This window comes from Anguilla rostrata, chromosome 5, assembly GCF_018555375.3.
Source record: "Anguilla rostrata isolate EN2019 chromosome 5, ASM1855537v3, whole genome shotgun sequence".
NCBI classification, from domain to species: domain Eukaryota; kingdom Metazoa; phylum Chordata; class Actinopteri; order Anguilliformes; family Anguillidae; genus Anguilla; species Anguilla rostrata.
Window position 1 is genome coordinate 5,216,328 of NC_057937.1, and position 18,144 is coordinate 5,234,471.

Consider the following 18,144-nt stretch of genomic DNA (forward strand, 5'->3'; position numbering starts at 1 on the left):
TGACGAATATTTCTGATGGGAACGGACAGCGGCCGGAGGGAGCTTCAGCGCGTCCCTGCGTTCCCTTCGCCGCCGGGGAAGCGCGTGTCGGGCGTCGCGCGGGATCGGCCGCCGAACCCGAAGCGGTTTCGGTGAAAACGCGTTCTTCAGCGCCGTGAGCGTAAGAGCAGGCCTGAGAATCCCTCCGTCCCCCTGCGTCGCGGCCGCCGTTTTCCGAGATTACTCTGGAAGGATTGCTCGGAAAGTTCCGGAACCATCTTGGCTCTTTTTGCTCTGGCTGCCGATTGGCTGAGGCGGCTGCTCAGCCATTGCGATCCCGCGGCGGGGACGGCGGTGTGGATGACCCGCTCACTTGGCGCTCGAGGTTGCGTAGGGTGTGAGCGGCGTGTCCGCGCGGTCACTGAGGTCTGCACACACACACACACACACACACACACGAGGGGGGGATGTCCATATAAGGCGTTTCCTGTCGAAGTCCCCGGCAGCTGCTGCCGTTGCTCGGGGAGACGGCGGCTCGGCTCCACTTTAATGGGATTTGGGCAGCTGCTGCTATCAGGAGGCACACAGGTCCTGGGGCAAAGCAAAACGGGCCACGTGTCACACTGAGAGCCTGTCCCTGCTCCCAGCTCCGCACTCTACCCCTCTCTCTCTCTCTCTCTCTCACACACACTGGGAGCCTGTCCCTGCTCCCAGCTCCTCACTCTACCCCTCTCTCTCTCTCTCTCTCTCACACACACTGGGAGCCTGTCCCTGCTCCCAGCTCCTCACTCTACCCCTCTCTCTCTCTCTCACACACACTGGGAGCCTGTCCCTGCTCCCAGCTCCTCACTCTACCCCTCTCTCTCTCTCTCACACACACTGGGAGCCTGTCCCTGCTCCCAGCTCCTCACTCTACCCCTCTCTACCTCTCTCTTCTCTCACACTGAGCCTGTCCCAGCTCCCCACATTCTCCTCTCTCTCTCTCTACTGGAGGTCCCTGCTCCCAGCTCCTCACACCCTCTCTCTCTCCTCTCTCTCTCTCACTGAGACTGTCCCTGCTCCACTCACTCTACCCTCTCTCTCTCTCTCTTCTCCTACACTGGCTGTCCTCTCCACTCTACCTCTCTCTCTCTTCTCCTCTGTCCTGCTGTCGCTCATTCTCTCTCTTCTCTTTCTCTTTTCTCTCCCCCTTCCCTCTCTCTCTGTACACACATGCTTGCTGTTTATCTGATCTCAGGGTTTTGTTATTGTGCATGGAGCTGATGGGAATGGATACCCAATCCACACCCCCCCTCCCTTTCATCAGTGTGCCTTCCCGTCCCAAACCAGACCCCTCTGCTGAAAAACAGCCAGGAGCTCAGATCCAATTTAGATTTTCCTCTCCCCCCCTCACCCCCCCCCCCAGCAGAAAGAGCAGTAGATTGCAATCAGGCCATGTTAAGATGGAGTGCTCACAGCTGTAACGCCTCCTCCCCCTTGGGCTTCCGTACTGTTTCACCAGGAAGGGAATTCTGCACTGCTGCGTTTATGGGAATTGTAGTCCACATGTGACAGCTGTTTTGAGACTTGTAGTCATTAGTGGTGTTCTTTGGCTTTGTTAAGAACTTTTGAATTACTTTTTTATTTGAATCAGCCTTTTTTATTGGAATGCAAATTTAGTCCTGAATTCAGTCGAATCATCGTTTCGATCCACTCCTAAACTCAATTCAATCCTTGCTTCAATCCTATACTAAAATCAGTCCAATCCTTAGTTGAATCCATCACAGGTATGTTTTAATTCCTCATATGCGAACAAACACAAACAAAAAGAAAAGAAAACCAGCACAGGCTGGTCCAATGTAAGAACGTTGAGGGATAAAGGACTTCTTTCGCTGAAACTTTGTGCGTCATCCTGCCATTGGTAAGACCAGACTGTTTAGTCTGTGTGTAGAGTCCAGATAACTCTCCAAGGGGGTGTTTTGCAACAAAGGCGTTTGCTGAGGAACGTTGTTAAGGCAGTTGTGAAAGAACGACGACGGAGGGAAGAGGAGAGGAGAGGAGAAGCTGTTCTTTTTTTTACCTTGAGAGAACATTTCAGGAATAAGCAATCAAAATAATAAAATTTCACAACCTTTCTTTTTAGAAAAAAAAAAGAGGATGTTCTGCCTCCCACTCGGTAGGGGGGTGGAGTCGCAGGGGGGGGTGCGCTTTTACAAAAGGAGATAAGCGGCGGGGTTTTTTTTGGCGGCTGGGGCTGTCGCTGCGCGTGGTCTCTTTGGGATAAGGCGGGAGGACTCAAAGCCGCGGTGCTGGAAGCTCTCCCTCCCACACAGCTGAGCGAGAGAACAGGGCCTTTACTTACAGGGGATTTGGGGGGGAGGGGCGGGAGGGGGGTGTGAGATGAGGAGGGGGGGGGTGGAGTTTGTGAATTTTCCCTGCTGGGTCAAAGTGTTATTTTGAGTGACAAACTAATGACATCAGACCCCCCACCCCCCACCCCCATGAGCATCTTCAGTCTCGGGGGCTGTGTTTGTCATTTTCGGTTATTTTTTTTTTCTTCTTTTTCTTTTTTCTTCTTGAAGGAACAAATGATGTTCTGTTCTGCCTTTCTGCGGAACAGACGGGTCTGGGGGGCCGGAAGGTATTGGGTGGTAAATAAGCAGGAAGAGCGTTTCGTTATCACCGCTAAGAGGCTGTTGACAGACCGCGCTGGCGGGGGTATTGTGGGGGGGGGGGAGGGTAGGGGGGGTGAGGGAGTGAGGGGGTGGGCGCAGGGGTTGATGTGAGCTTATGAAAATGTTTTCTCTTTTTTTTTTGGAGGGTGCAAGGATGACTGTATGTACTAGACTGTATTCCAGAGGACTGTGTATTTTAGAGGACTGTGTATTCCAGAGGACTGTGTATTCCAGAGGACTGTGTATTCCAGAGGACTGTGTATTCCAGAGGACTGTGTATTCCAGAGGACTCTGCCGGTGAAAACTCGTTTTAAATCAGCTCGCGCACGCAGGACGCACCTCAGAGAAATCTAAAACTTCATGGAAAATTATCGTTTGTGAAAGGACTGTGCTGCTGTGTGTTTTGTTATGAGAGCTACACAACACCTGCCTCTGCGCGCACACACACACACACACACACACACACACACACACAACACACATACACACACACACAGGCACAAGTGCACACACACACACACAGGCACAAATGCACACAGGCGCACACTCGCACACAGGACAGCTATAAGCAGGGATGGAGGGAGGGGAGAGTGGATCCTCTCTGGGCTCGACAGTCAGGCTGTAAAAATGCCTTTTTGCTGAATCGGCAGCGCGTGGATCTGCTCTGCTGGAGAAACGGCTTTCGGGGGACCCCTGCTCGGGTGGACCCCCCCCCCCCCCGTCGAATCGCTGCCGGCGTGATGAGAAGGCTCGATTTTACCCAACGTTCCCGTCTTACATCATCCCAAACACCCGTTGTGAGTCCCGGTCACCATCTGCACCCCTGCAGCCTCTTTCGAGTCTGCCGCAGGGTTTTCTGTCCCCCTGTGAACGGGGCCTCTGTGAGCCTCTCTCAGGAGTGTAAGGGGTGTAAACGGCTCAGGCTGTGGGTGCTTGAGTTTTGGATTATTCCCCTGTATTGCGTGTCCCGGATAATGTTTGCTTTGTTTGTGTTTTTTTTCATGTCTTCTGACTGTGGCCCATGGGCTTGTGCTAAGCGTGGTGTTGTACAACACAGGAGGAGGAGGAGGAAATAATGACTCTCCCAAAATACGTCCTGTGCCTGTTCTGTACGGCGCCGGGCCGGAGATGGATGGGCCGACCCCCGAGGCTCCGGGGAGGTGCGGAGGCCGCCCCTCTTAATCTCTGGAGCTCAGCGACGCTGTACCCGGCTCGGCCGCTTCCAGCCAGGGTGTACCGGAACAAACGCCGTCCGCAAACAGCCCCCCCCACCCCTCCCCGAACTGACAAATCGAAGCGGAGATCCGGCTCTGGCTCGCAGGGCCCTAATATTTACTCTCTGCTCCAGCCTGTCAGCGCTCGGCGGGATTTATCTCCAGAACCGGGCGTCCCCCCCGCTCTCTGTGTGGAGATGCTGACCTGTATAAACGGACGCTCGCTGTGCTTTAGCTTCGGAGAGCGAACCGCAGCGTGAATTATAGCTGCCGCCGCCGCTGCCGCACCAAACCAAAAAAAAAAATAAAAATAATAAAAAATGGCCCGCTTTTTCAGGTCACTGGGCTTTGTGTTCGCCCCTGCGTCGTGTGGAGGCGGCAGCAGCGGGGATCCCAGGACAGCTTGCCCGGAGGACGGGCTTATTTTGGGTGGGCTATCGATCCTGCCGGTGTGTCGCGCTCAGGGACGCTAGGGGTGACACTGCGCGAGAAGGTGCGTGTGCGGGGGTGGACACAGATCCGAAAACGGGCTCATTTACCGTCCCGTGCCCTGTGTGTCTGTGTCTGAAACCACGGTGTCTGAAACGGGCATCATTTTGTGTACGTGCCGTGTGTTCTTGTTCAGACACTTGCCTGACATGGCTGTCCACATCTCAGGACACGCCGAGATTTCAGTGCGGACAGAGTCCATTCATTAATCAGCAATATCCGAGTCCCACAATACCTGATCACAGACGTGGCCCAGGAGTGTGCAGAAATTTCTAGGAAAAGACGCATGTTGACACATGAAAACTACCGCCCATGACGAACATACCCCAATTGGTCGGTTATCTTCCTGAATCTCATTTTTCATTGTGTGTGAATGTGTGATTGCCTGTGATATGTGTAGAGGACGCGGTGTTCGTGTCAGGGCTGCGATATGAATAAGCAGAAGGGGGAACCTGACCAGCGGCCTGGTCGTGCAGTCGGGGGAAGCAATCTGAAACGGGCAGCGCTCTCAGCAGTGGGGACTACTTTTGAAGGGATTCTCATTTTTTAAAAATTACCCCTGTGAGAAATCCGAGCAAGGTTGTGCAGGATTTTAGCAGACGTTTATAAAAACATTAGCGCTAATAGTTTTGGTGGGGGGGGGAGGGGGGCGTTTTGTGGTCGAAGAATAAATGAGGAGTAATAACAGGAGAAGTAAACAATCTTTTACGGTCTGCCCCCCCACGGCGTTTTCGGATACCTCATTCTCACCGGATGGCTGGCGGTCTTTGGCGAGCAGGAGGGCCGCCATCTCCGCGTAGCTTCCTCTGGAGTTTACGGCTAGCGTTCCGGAGCGGGCTCGTTTCCCAGCCAAATAAAGTCGCTACAGGGCTTCTGATTCAGCGGCGGGCTGGGGGTGGGCAGGGGGGGTTGTCTGGGCGGAAGGGGGTGGGGGGGGGGGGGTGAAGACGGCTCATCAACGTCAGGTGCTGTCACCCTTCTTTCCGACGGTCTTCTTCGAGGCGTCTGCCAGCTCAAGCGCCCCCCCACCCCCACCCCCACACCCCCCACCCCACCCCACCCCACCCCCCCACTTTGCCCCCCGGGTGTACAGGAACAAGCGGAACAGCAGGTGCGAGACGCTCATTAGAGGAGAAGGACGCTTGCAGCTCCTGCCCCTGTGCAGGAAGACGTGTTTTTTTATTTTTTTTTATTATTCTCTTATTCTCCTCTTTTCTTTATCCCGGTGAATCATAATGGTGTGATTTTCGGCTAATTCGGTCATGGGGAAGGCCATTAACCTTGGGTCCCCCGGTAGACTTGCAGATAAGGCCCGGAACAAGCACACTGTACCCTGTAATATCCACGGATGTGATTTGTTTATTTAGTCAGATCAGAGAGCAGAAGTATTTACTGTGGATTCCAGAGGATGCTGGCACAATGCGGAAAAACCTTGAATTAAATTATTCAAATGACAAGTACTCCAGTCGCAAAGGCATTTTTTAAACGAATAAAGCTAGAAGGCTGTACCCTGTGTAAACTGGATTTCAATTTCAGTTCAATTCAATTTTATTTGTATAGCGCTTTTTATTTTATTTTATAGAGAACTGTCACAAGGACACTTTACGGAGTAGCAAGGCAAGAGACAGAGCAAAAAGAGCAAACAGAGCAAACACCAGACCTGAACCCCTCAAATAGCAGGTACATGAGGTAAAAAAAGAAAAACTCCCAGTGGGGAGAAAACCCTCAAACGGTACAATTTGATAATTGTTTTTCCACACAGCTGGCTGGGAGTGATTGCCATGACTCTGGGTCTCAAAACCGCTTTCCCTCGCCTCCTCTTGAACTGTTGAACAGATCCATTTTCCCCCCGTTTAGAAGAATCTGTTGTGTTTCACCGGGGGGCAGATGGTACTCCGCGGTGGAAGTATGGGAGCGAGGGGCGGATTGTGTGCCGTTTCACTTTACCAAGGGCTTGTGGGTATTTTGCTACTTTCGATTGCTCTGCGGAGGAATAAAAATTTATGAGCAGGGCCCTTCCAGGCACTCTGATCCCAGATGTAGCTAAAGTAGCCAGACTTGTTGTGTCAGTACGGTCCGGGTTATCGCTGAAAAACCAACAGCAGCCTACGGTTCTGTTCTGCCATAATGTGACCAGGAAAAAAGAAAACAACATACTTGTGGAACTGTAGTGACTATGGCTGCTTATAATGGCCTATGAATGTTATATCCACTGTCATATGTGAGTATGGCTGCTTATAATGGCCTATGAATGTTATATCCACTGTCACAAGTGAGTATGACTGCTTATAATGGTGTGTGAATGTTATATCCACTGTCATAAGTGAGTATGACTGCTTATAATGGTGTATGAATGTTGTATCCACTGTCGTATGTGAATATGACTGCTTATAATGCCTGTGAATGTTGTATCCACTGTCATATGTGAGTATGACTGCTTATAATGGCGTATGAATGTTATATCCACTGTCATAAGTGAGTATGACTGCTTATAATGGCCTATGAATGTTATATCCACTGTCATAAGTGAGTATGACTGCTTATAATGCCTGTGATTGGTGGTTATGCAGCATTCAGGGGACTGGTTCCCCGTGTCTGAGAGAAGCACCTGACCTTCCCATGATTACCTGCTGCCTGTACTGACCTTTGACCCTTTCCTCTCGCCTGCCAGGGTGTTCCCAAGCCCATCGCCCTGGAGCCCTGCTTCGGAAACAAGGCGGCCGTGCTGTCAATCTTCGTCCGGTTACCACGGGGATCAGGGGGCGTACCGCCCCCCGGACAGTCTGGTCAGCTGCCCGCCTCTCCTCCTCTCTTTCATCTTGTCGCTTTCTCTATCCATCTCTCTTCCCTTGCTCTCCTCCCACAATCACCTTCCCCTAGCCCATTCCACTCTGTTTTCTAATCTGTTCCCCCCCCCTCCCTCTTTCTTCTGCTATGTCTCTCTCTACTTGCTCTCTCTTTCTCTGCATCATCCCCTCCTTTCTCTCTTCCACTCTCCTCCCCTTTCTCTTCATCCCTCTCTCTGGTCTCATCTCAAGGTGATAAGTCACTCTCTCCCTGTCTCTCCATATTCAGTTTCATTCCTGTAGTGATATTATATTCTGCGCGTGTCTCTCTTAATTTCCCTCCCTCTCTGTCCTCCTCTGGATGGTCCCGTTTCTCCTCTGTGGGAAATCTCAGCTCGGGTTTTAATTTTGGTTTCCCGTAACAAGGCGCAGACATGGCGTCCGCAGCCGCGATTGTGTGGCTGTCCCGCTACAACCCCGCTTTTCTCCGCTGGGATTCGGCCAATGGCCTGGGGCCTAAATGCCCCAAATCAGCAGCCTCTGGTCTTATCTTAGCCCCGGTGTGAGCGCCAGGTTTCTGCTGTAGCCCAGCAACAGGGCATCTGATTCAGCCAATTAATCACGGTCTTCAGTCGAATCAGGAGCCCCAGTGCCGGGCTAAAACAGAACCCCCCCACCCCCGCACCAGCTCTTTTTGGATAAGATTGGACACCCCCCCTAGCCTATATATTGCCCCCTCCTCCCCTTGAGTGGTGCCATAGTCTGTCACATCGTTGCACCCTGCAGAGCTAATGGAAACCCTCCACTGCGTTCTGTGAAAGTCTTCCGCGAGCTTGCAGCTGTTTCCGCTGCCTTAGACCAGTTTAAGTTTCTGTTGAAATATACACACACTATTTTTTTTGGATGAGAAACCCTGCATTTATGAGTTATTATGTTTTGGTTATTTATAATGATGAATAAAAAAAAAGTGTTGCAGGTGCCTTTTTGGCAGGAACGATGTTTTCCAAAAAACAGATTTGTGAGTTTAATCTGCCAATTCGTCCTTGTAGCCTGTAGGGGACACGAGTCTCCAGTCTTAATCTCCAGAAACCGTATATTCCACTGCGCTGAGCAGCTACACTAGGGGGATATTCAATAAAAAAATAACAAATATTTTCCGAAAATATTTCCACCATGCTATGTTTTTGTCAGCCCAGACACTTGTATTATGTCAAAAAAAAAAAGTGAAATACTTAAACTGTGTTTCCGGGGGGGTCTCGGGGGGGCGGCAGGATTCTGTGCTCGTTATTTGCCGACGGGAGACGACTTTTAGATAGCGTTGTGGAAGACGAGGTGTCGGGGGAGAATGTAAACGCGGTGGCGGCGGCGGCGTCAACGTTAGCGCTCGGCTGCAAATGAGCGCTTTGCCCCCCCCCCCCCCACACCTCACCCCCCGCTGTTCGTTTACCGATCGCGGTTTCCTCTGAAGTGACACCTCCATTGCTGAGCTTTGAGCTCAGCCCCTGACTGCGGCGTGGAGCGGGAGCTCTTCGGAAGAGCGTTCAGGCTCCTCGATGCCTTCGCCCGTTCGGCTGTTCGGTTGAGAGCCAGGACGTCCGAGGAAGCGACGACGGCGTCTTTCACGCGGTCAAAATGTTCGCCACAGTTCAGTGGACATCGTTTGGTGCAGTAAGATGTTTGCTAGCCGGGGTTTGATATGGTTGAAGTTATGATATCAGGTTTTAAATGAAGCAGTATAATGTCTCTTGGCTGTTTCAACAGGTAACCCAGGTTTACTCAAATAGATCAATAAGTGGTTCCCAAAATTGGTATTTAGCTTTCTTTCCCTGTTTAAGGTTTCTGGAATTGAATGTAGTTGAGGGAATTTGGCCAGTGGCCAGCTTCTGCCTGACTCAGCTTCTGGGCCTGTGAGGCGTGATGTCACTCCCGTCTCTGTGATGTCACTCCCGTCTCTGTGATGTCACTGTGATGTCACTCCCGTCTCTGTGATGTCACTGTGATGTACACCTTCCGTCCTCTGAGGCACGTGTGTCACACGCTGCCCTGAGTGGCGGGTGCCCGCAGGCTAGATGTGCCTGGGCTACAAGGAGAAGTCCGGCGCGGTGAGGAACCGCAAGCAGCAGCCGCCGGCGCAGCCGTCCACCTGCATCTGACCCGGCCCCGCCCCCCTGGCCCCGCCCCCAGCTCCCTGCCCCGCCCCAGCCCTTCTGCGCTCAGCCGCCATGGACAACTGGGGGGCGGGGCCAATGGATGCTGTTGGCAAAAGTCTTGCACGTCAAAATGGAGGGGCGTTGATTGACGGCGTTCTGGAGAAGTTCCCGGCAGTGGAGGCGGGCGGGGGGGAATGGGGGCCCACTTACCTGCACATCTGATGGACGGTGCCCTGTTAAAAAACCAAAAAGGAAGAGAGAGACGCTACGCTACGCTGAGTGGGAGGGGCATGTTTCTCCCGCCCTCCTGACTGCTCGCCTGGTTCCGCGCTGCTGCCCACAGAGACGTCGGCTCACTTAATTTATTCTCTTTTTTTGATTATTATTATTATTTTTTTAATCATTGCGACAAACAGGATTCTGTACGTTTTATTTGCCATGGAAACATTTCAGCACGGGGGAGAGTCAAACTCACGCCATTCCGCATCTGGAGAAACTGTTTAATTTTTAATTTTATTTTTTTTAAACATTTTTTTGGGTGTGTGTCTGCAATCAAAAAAAAAATTTCTTTTTGTTTTTATCACCAGAAATGTGAAATGTAGCCTTTTTCCTTACTGAAGGTGACCATCTACCTTATCAGTAACTAAGAGCACAAGCTAATTGGAAATCCATGTGTGGTCATAGCCTAACTATGTCTAGATTGATTTTTTGTAAAAAACATTATTTATAAATCACTTTTCATTATATAAACACACGGACCCCAAGAACTAGGCTGTAGATATTGCTTCTTACATTGTGTGTTCGGCTGATTTGTGTCCTGCAGTGTGGAATTTGGATTTGTATCCATTTTAGCATATTGCTAACAGTTAGAGGGGATGCAAGCAATTTAACAGGCATTCTGGGTAATGTAGGCAGTTGGGAAAGAAGTAAGGAGACTTATGTTTGGCATAAATGGCATGTTTTAATTAAAAGTTTCTGCATAAATACATGGCCTAAACAACCGGGAAACCACCCGTTCAGACCTGCGATTCTCGCATTGGGCCTCATTCACAAAACGTGCGTACGATCGCATTTTATCGCTAACTGTGCGTAGGAACGTTTCCTCAAACGTTTCAGCCATTCGTCATTCTTTTTCTTATCTCTATATGGTCATGGCTGTTTCCTTGTGTTAATCACATGAACAGGTTGGGCATAGAATTTACAAACAGCCAGCGTTCATCCTCTCGTACTCCTGGGATGCGCACAAAAACAAAGGTCTGCACATGCGTTATGAATCCCGTTTTGTTTTAAGAACAATTTAAGAAAAGTTTTGTGAATGAGGCCCATTGAGACACGAACAGAAATTACTCGTTTGATTTTCACACATTAAACACATTTTTACCCTACGTGAACTCACCGAGCCATATCGAATACAGATTAAATACAAATTTTGTTACGAAAGAAGTGAACGCTCATCTTCATTTCACAACGTGATTTGTCTAGACCAATCAGAAAAGGCTGAAGTAGTTGGGCGTGCTGAATTTGAGGCTGGGGCGGTTGTGTGTTTTAGGAGCGTTGTCTGGCTTTGACGGAGCTGATGTAGGTCAGGAGGGAGCGTGTATAAAGGCTGCTGCATCCCTGCTTAATTTAACGTTTTGTCCTGATTTAGGAACGCGTCTGTGGGCATTGTTAGCAGGGGCAGAGCAATGCATCTCCTTGATGTTATGGAAGTCTCTGCATATTTCCCTGACAGCAGGCATTCGTCAGCCATTTTTTATTGTGTTTTTTTTTTTTTTTTTTGGGAAGGATATTACGGCATGAATCATAATTGTGCAAAAGAAAAAAAAAAAAAGGATAGTGGGGTCATTTTTAAAATGGTGCTGTCAGAAGCCCTTGTCTCTCCTCTCTCAGAAAACGGCCATTTTAAACGACAGCCTTCACTTTCTCACAGGTTGATTCCCCCAAAAAAAAGAAAAAGAAAGAAAATTGCTGTGCTTTTCACGTGAAAAACAGAAAGTATTCTGAGCTTCTGTGTAAATCCATACAGTGGAACTTCAGAATGCCATCTCATATTCACATATTCAATATTCTTGGGGGGGGGGGGGGTGTGTAAAAGATGCTGTGGCCAGTATGAGATTTTAAAAGGGGGGGGGGGGGGGATGTACTCGGTGGACGTAAGAACCAATTGCAGCCCTCCTATTGGGCAGTGGAGCGGGACAACCCCAGTGCCAAAACTCCAGGCCCCCTGGCGTGGCCGAACGTCCCATTTACCGCTCTCTTCCTCAAGAGATCGCCCCGCCCCCGTACGCCCCGCCCATGTACGCCGGTACCGTATTTTAAAAAAAAATTTGACATTTCTGGCAGTTTCTGCCCTGGCAGGTCGCAGCACTTCAGACAGAACAGTCGGGCCTCAGGGAGCCAATAACGGTCCTGTTTCCACAGCGCCAACCGGGTCCACTTCCTGTCTGTTATTGAGTGGGCTCCCGCAGACCCGAATCAGCCAATCACTAATGAGGCGATTCTCTCGAGGGCTTTTGAGCTGAGGGAACAGCCCCCCCGCAAGGCTTTTCTGGAAATTAATAAAGACTGTGAGTTACAGTGGCTGCCCCCCCCCCCCACCTCCAAATAGTCTACAGCGTGTCACAATGGGGATTGGGGGATTTGGAGTGGTGAGGGTGGTAAAATGACATGGAATAGGAGAGTGTGATTGGCTGCAATTATGCCGTATATATGCACTAGAGAATAAGCCACAGCATTAACTCCCAACTGCGGAGCTCCAGGGACTGCGGGGGTATTGATTTGGATCGGAGCAGTTTGCAATCTCAGTTTTCTTTCCTGTCACTCTTTTTTTTTTTTTCTTCTTAAAAAAAAAAAAAAAAAAAAATCCATATTGCCACTTTTTGAGAAATGCTATGCCTGGCGGGAGATCTGACCCCTGACTGCCTGCTGCCCGACCTGTGCGTCTGTAGCTGGACCATTTTGCTTCGGAGTGAATGTTCTGGATTGACGGGAGGACTTAATCACTTTTTTTTTTTTTTTTAACTGAATGCCACAAGTCTGGCTGCCAAGGACTACAAACCTCTCGCCCCCCCCCCGCTTAATAACAGTGCACTCCTTGGGCAATAATGTGGGAAATTATAAATATGATATGTAATATTAAATGGACGTGACATAAATTGATTGTAATTTCATATGCCGCACGTTGTGCAGAGATCACAAGGATCGGTCCTTTCAGAGCAGAGTTATTCCTGAGCCACGCCCCCCCTTCCCTGCCCCTAGTGACATCGCCACCTCTAAAAACAGCTCTGGGCAGTTCCTGCTTCCCCTCATAGAAGGAAGTAGGAAGTAGGAAGTTGAAGTTTTTTTTTTTTTTCTCCTCATAACTTATCTGGGGCTTTCTGGTCACACACAGACGCCCTTGAAAATGTAGATCTTTGCTTTGGGCTTTGCCCCGCGAGACACGGGTTTCCGACCTTGCCCCTGACCTCCTGCGTATGCTTATTTTTTTTAGCCGAGCGGCCAGCAGTATCCCCCCGCTTAAGACTTATTTTAAACACGCTGCATGTTTTCGGCCCCGCTGTTTGCTTTTGTCTTTGAACTCCTCATTTTCCTCGAATGGATTTGTTTCGGGGAGTCATCAATCACCGAGGGGCCCCACTGATTTCGCCCGTCAGCCTATAATTGAGTCGGTTATACAACGCAACCTCTCTCTGAGCGAATCGCGGGTAATATGGCACAGAAATCGTTAGCGTCGGAGGGCTGGCCGCAGCGACTGTCCTTGGATGCGAGTGTAGGAATTTTTTTGAGGTTTTCCTAGCTGTTGCTGACATAATTTGGCCGTGGAAGAGTGAAACTTCCCTCGACAGCCATTAAAAACAAACTCAGTTTAATAAACTCGGGTTGTAATAATGGTTCGCGGAAAAAAAATAAAACTCCCATCATGCCCAGGGGGGACTGTTGGACCGAGTTTGGGAAGTCCTAAAAATACCCCTCTTCCTGTAGACGTCTCCTGAAAGAGCTGTCAGGTGCAGTCGAGGATGTGCACTAAAAGGTGCTTCAGTGCTGCCCTTCGGACGCATGACTTCTTTACCAATGTGAGCGCAGAGAGCAGCCAGCTGCCAGGACCTGGGCCCAGAGCAAGCAGCAGCAGCGTTTTATAGAGATTAGCAGTGGTGAGCTGCCAGGACCTGGGCACAGAGGAAAGGACATCACCGTGTGGAGATTAACCTGAGAACAATAATCTTATTATGTTGGCTATAGTCAAGTGGTCTTTATATGACATTATTAGAGATGGACCTTTAAGCATTGGTCTGTTGCTATACGCACACTCACACACATTATATTTATTGTGTAAAATTTTGTCGGTGTGAACCCAGTGGGGGAGGGGCTTATTGCAGATTGCTAGTTTGGAATAGCTCAGTTTAGCATGGTGCAGTTTAGCATAGCTCAGTTTAGCATGGCGGAGTTTAGCATAGCTCAGTTTAGCATGGTGCAGTTTAGCATAGCTCAGTTTAGCATGGTGGAGTTTAGCATAGCACAGTTTAGCATAGCTCAGTTTAGCATGGTGCAGTTTAGCATAGCTCAGTTTAGCATAGCACAGTTTAGCATAGCTCAGTTTAGCATGGTGCAGTTTAGCATAGCACAGTTTAGCATAGCTCAGTTTAGCATTGCTCAGTTTAGCACAGCTCAGTTTAGCATGGTGGAGTTTAGCTTAGCACAGTTTAGCATGGTGGAGTTTAGCACAGCTCAGTTTAGCATGGTGGAGTTTAGCTTAGCACAGTTTAGCACAGCTCAGTTTAGCATGGTGGAGTTTAGCATAGCTCAGTTTAGCATGGTGGAGTTTAGCACAGCTCAGTTTAGCATGGTGGAGTTTAGCATAGCACAGTTTAGCATGGTGGAGTTTAGCACAGCTCAGTTTAGCATGGTGGAGTTTAGCATAGCTCAGTTTAGCATGGTGGAGTTTAGCATAGCTCAGTTTAGCACTGCGGTAGTTCAGTACAGCACTCGCCTGTCCACAGGGCTTGCTCAGTGAGGGATTTGCCGTGCTCAGCGGTGGTTTCGACTCTCTTGTCCTGAGTGACTTGTACAGATTACATTTCCGCGCACAATCAGTTTACGCTGCAGGACATTTCCTGAAGTAGTTCAAGGTTTTGCGACCTTGTTGAAGGGTACAGCAGCCGCAAGTGGGAATCAATCTCAGGTTTGACTTGCCGGACCAGCTACCCAAACGCTGTACAGCACTGCTGGCCCACAGCCGCTAGTCAGCAGAGAGGGGGATTTTACAGTTAGGCCTTGGAGGGTTTCGGAAACCTTGCTCCACGTCAGTAGAAATGCTGAGGCAGCTGTTTTTGTCCTCATTGATATTTTCCCCCCCCCTGTTAGAAATGTGGGTGTGAAGGAGCTCATAGCCCGGCTGGTTCTCATGATGCGGCTGGTTTCTGTTTCAGTGATGAATGCAGAATGCGTGCGATCCTCCAAGACAGGTGATTGATGGAGGAGGTCGCAGCGATGAAACAGGAGTTTGGGAACCCAAAAAAGAAAAACAGAAATGCGGAAAGAAAAACAGTAGAAAAAAGGAAGTTTATCTGACAGTTGTTTCCAAAAAAAATAAAAAAAATAGGTGCTCTTATTTGAATGTTTTTTTTTAAAATCTTGCTTTCAAACTTTGATCTAGTGATATGGTGCAGACACCGCATACTGAAATGCTAGCGTAAAGGTCTGTCTCTAATGCAGTAATTTCATATAAATATCCTCATGTGCTAGGTTAGGCTTTGGATAACTATTCCCCATTCTTCTGGAGCAACTTCGCATGTAAGGGGACCGCCCAATCTACGCCAAATAGTTTTTTTTTTTTCCACATTCCAGTCTCTCTGTTACCCAGACAGTCCTCTTGCTGGTGGCCATTGTAGATCAGTTTGGGTCTGGAGCCCTGCAGTGCTCTCTGGATTTAGGGTTGACAGTTAATGCAGGCTTTGTGATTTGTATGGATTTATTCATGGAGAAGCCTTGTCTCTCCCTCAGACTTTTGACTGCTGTTCCGATAATGCATTGGTGTAGATTTGTCATTCGAGCGGCTTGTATGGCCGGTGGAATTTGACGGGGCGAAAGAGTCTGTGTTCAGGATCGCTCTCACAGGCCACAGGCTTTTCCAGCGAGAGAATGTCTGAAGGAGGTCACAGTGGTTGAGGAGCATGTCTCACGTATGGAAAGTGGGGGCAGGAGCACCTCTCGTATTCGGAAAGGAGGGTTCACCACCCTCCTGGTTTTTTTGTGGACGCTGGTGACAAGCATGTGTCTGTCTGAACGTCAGGTGGCTCCTCCCCCATGCAGGAAACCGCCATCTGAACCATGACGAGGTGCAGGAGCGTATGCTAAAGGTAGTCCTAAGCATCGCCTGTGGTCTGGCTTCTGAACCGTAACGAGGTGCAGGGGCGTATGCTAACGATGGCGCTAAGCAGCACCTGTGGTCTGGCACCTGAACCATGACGAGGTGCTGGAGCGTATGCTAACGATAGGGCAGAGTACCTGTGGTCTGGCGCTCTCTGTCTGGCCAGAAGCCTGCGGTCTGCTGCAGGCAAACTGACAGCCTTTTGCAGGGCATGCTGGGAGCGTCCACGCGTGAACCAATCAGACTGCCGTCATTAAGGATCGCTTCCCAAGAACCTAAATTGAATTAAAATTTATGTACATGTCCACATACTTCATTTATTTTCACAGCATGATTTTGGCCCAACGTGTCCTCGCAGGCTAAGCCTCATTCCTTTTCCACACACTTTTAGGGTCTAATATCTTCCCGCCAATCACTTTAGCTCTGTGAAGATCGTCTAAGGTGGAGACTGCACTGTTAAAAAAAAAAAATAGAGAATACTCAAAATTTCAAGGCAAAGAAAGCTTTGAGCTTTGTGGGCAAGTTATGCCCAGTAGCATTCATTAGTTCAGAAAACTCAATTTTAAGTTTTTCTACCAATGAAATGTAAGTTTTCTGACTTAAAAAAATCTAAGTAAAGCTCAAAACTTATTTTTGTTATGTGGCCTTGCAATTTTCAGTATTTTGAACTTTTGTATGGGGTGGTGATTAAAAAATAATCTGTGAGACACAAGGGCCTTGCCTGGTATTTATATCCCCGCTACAGCAAGTGCTGGCCACAGACAGTAAAGCAAAAGGTCCGAGTTGTGTCCGGTGAACATTTCCCAGAATCCTCTCCTCCATACTCCCAAGCCTCAAACTCCCAGAATTCCCCCACTCTCCTCTCTGTAAACAGCCATTGTAGATACAGACAAATAGTTTGTTAATATGTATAATTTAGCATTGATTGCACTCTTTTTTTTTCTTTTTTGTAAATAATGGGAAAGTATTGTAAAAATTTTCATTTTTATCTGGAAAGTTCTTGCTTAGACAGACATTTATGAACCTGGAGAAATGCACTTTTGGTTCTAAAATGTGGATAAGGAACATTTTTTTATTGTAAAATAACTAATTTAAAAGTAATCCAACACACTAGGAATGGACAGAACAATGTAAAATGAGAATATTTTAACAGACCGTGTAACTATAAATACATAACAGTATGTACGTATGTATGTACTGTAGAGTTTTTGGTCTACAATAAAAGTGTAAAAATCCAAATGTGATTGTCAGTTGTTTATCCGTCATGGAAATGTATCGTCATCTGGGCCACACTGGTTCTAAAACTGTTCATGAATGATTGGAAATATGACGTGTTATTCTTCTGCCTGTGAAACACTATCAGTCAGGATAATATTTTTAACTCTCTCCATTATTTATGATGTGTTATGCTTTTGAATAATCCCTGGCTTTAAATCTTTATGAGAGATTGGTCCAAAACTACAAAATGACAAAATGGCTTACAGTTATTGAATCATCTGCGTAGGATTTCAAGTTGTGTAATTGGCTTAACGAAAACGGTTGTACTTTCAATCGATTGCTTGGAGGTGGATTTATGTGCGTCTCAATGGCCATGCCATTCAGACCGTTAATAATTTCTCAAAGCTTCCAGCCAGTGCCGGCTGTACGAGAGGCACTTCCTGTCAAGAGATTACACCAACGCGTCTGAGATTTAAACCTTGACCCTACGTCAACCCACTGATGTTTTCCAGGTAATATACTTCTACTGTGCCATTGAACAGGAGCCACTTGAGTGACACTAGTACTCCTTTTTATATGCTGCCGCCCCATTTGCGAGGTCTAACGTCTGGAGAAACGGTACAATGGCGGTTGGTCGAGTTGAAAGCACCACAGTGCCGCTGCTATATATGTGTATCGATCCAGTACTTAACACTTAACGTACTGCCGTGTTAATTCCATCGATGATGTGTCAAGGTAAAAAATTTACTGGACAAATATGGCTGTGCGAATGGGCTCCCGGGGTGCTGTGCGGCTAATTAGGTGCAATGATTAAGCAGGAATGCAGGCTTTAGAAATTCAAATGGCGGATGTGTGGCGCCCCCTACAGTTCAACTGTTGACAGCACGAAAGGGTGATAAAGAACATCAGAAGGTTTAGGCTCTTACTGTGACCAGTAGGTTTTAGGTTCAGATCCTGGTTGACCTTGATTCCTGCAGTTCTACTGTTCCCTGCATTAGGTTCTGGAGCGTGCTATGGCGAACCACAGAGAAAGCATCCTCCTGCATTTTATCTAAAAAGCTAGTTAGCTGTGTGGCGCTATGCAGTTTCCAGTATTATGGATGCATAGTTTGGTGGGATAACTTACAAGATTCAAAAATACCAGCTGGCCCTGTGCCCCAGATGGGCTTGGGCTCAACACCCTTGAATAACCTGCAATGGATGGTGAGCTTCAAAGGTGCTGTCACTCTGATGCAGACAGACATTTTAAAGATCCTGATAATGTAATCGTGTTTATCCAGCCGAGAT

The 18,144-nt window shown here is 48.5% G+C and overlaps 1 protein-coding gene and 1 long non-coding RNA gene across 2 annotated transcripts in view; both read left to right on the top strand.

Moving 5' to 3' along the window:
* LOC135254508 (attractin-like) overlaps window positions 1–8,451 on the top strand; it is a 35,574-nt gene extending 27,123 nt beyond the window's left edge. The window contains exon 5 of the mRNA XM_064334719.1: window positions 7,008–8,451. Within this exon, the coding sequence (XP_064190789.1) occupies window positions 7,008–7,238 (231 nt within the window). The 3' untranslated portion in view covers window positions 7,239–8,451. The remainder of the gene's footprint in view (window positions 1–7,007) is intronic.
* A 744-nt stretch (window positions 8,452–9,195) lies between these two features.
* Window positions 9,196–16,878, top strand: LOC135254509 (uncharacterized). The gene is made up of 2 exons (XR_010329914.1): window positions 9,196–10,420; window positions 10,527–16,878. It is a non-coding gene; the product is annotated as an uncharacterized LOC135254509 (long non-coding RNA).
* Window positions 16,879–18,144: the final 1,266 nt, after the last annotated feature.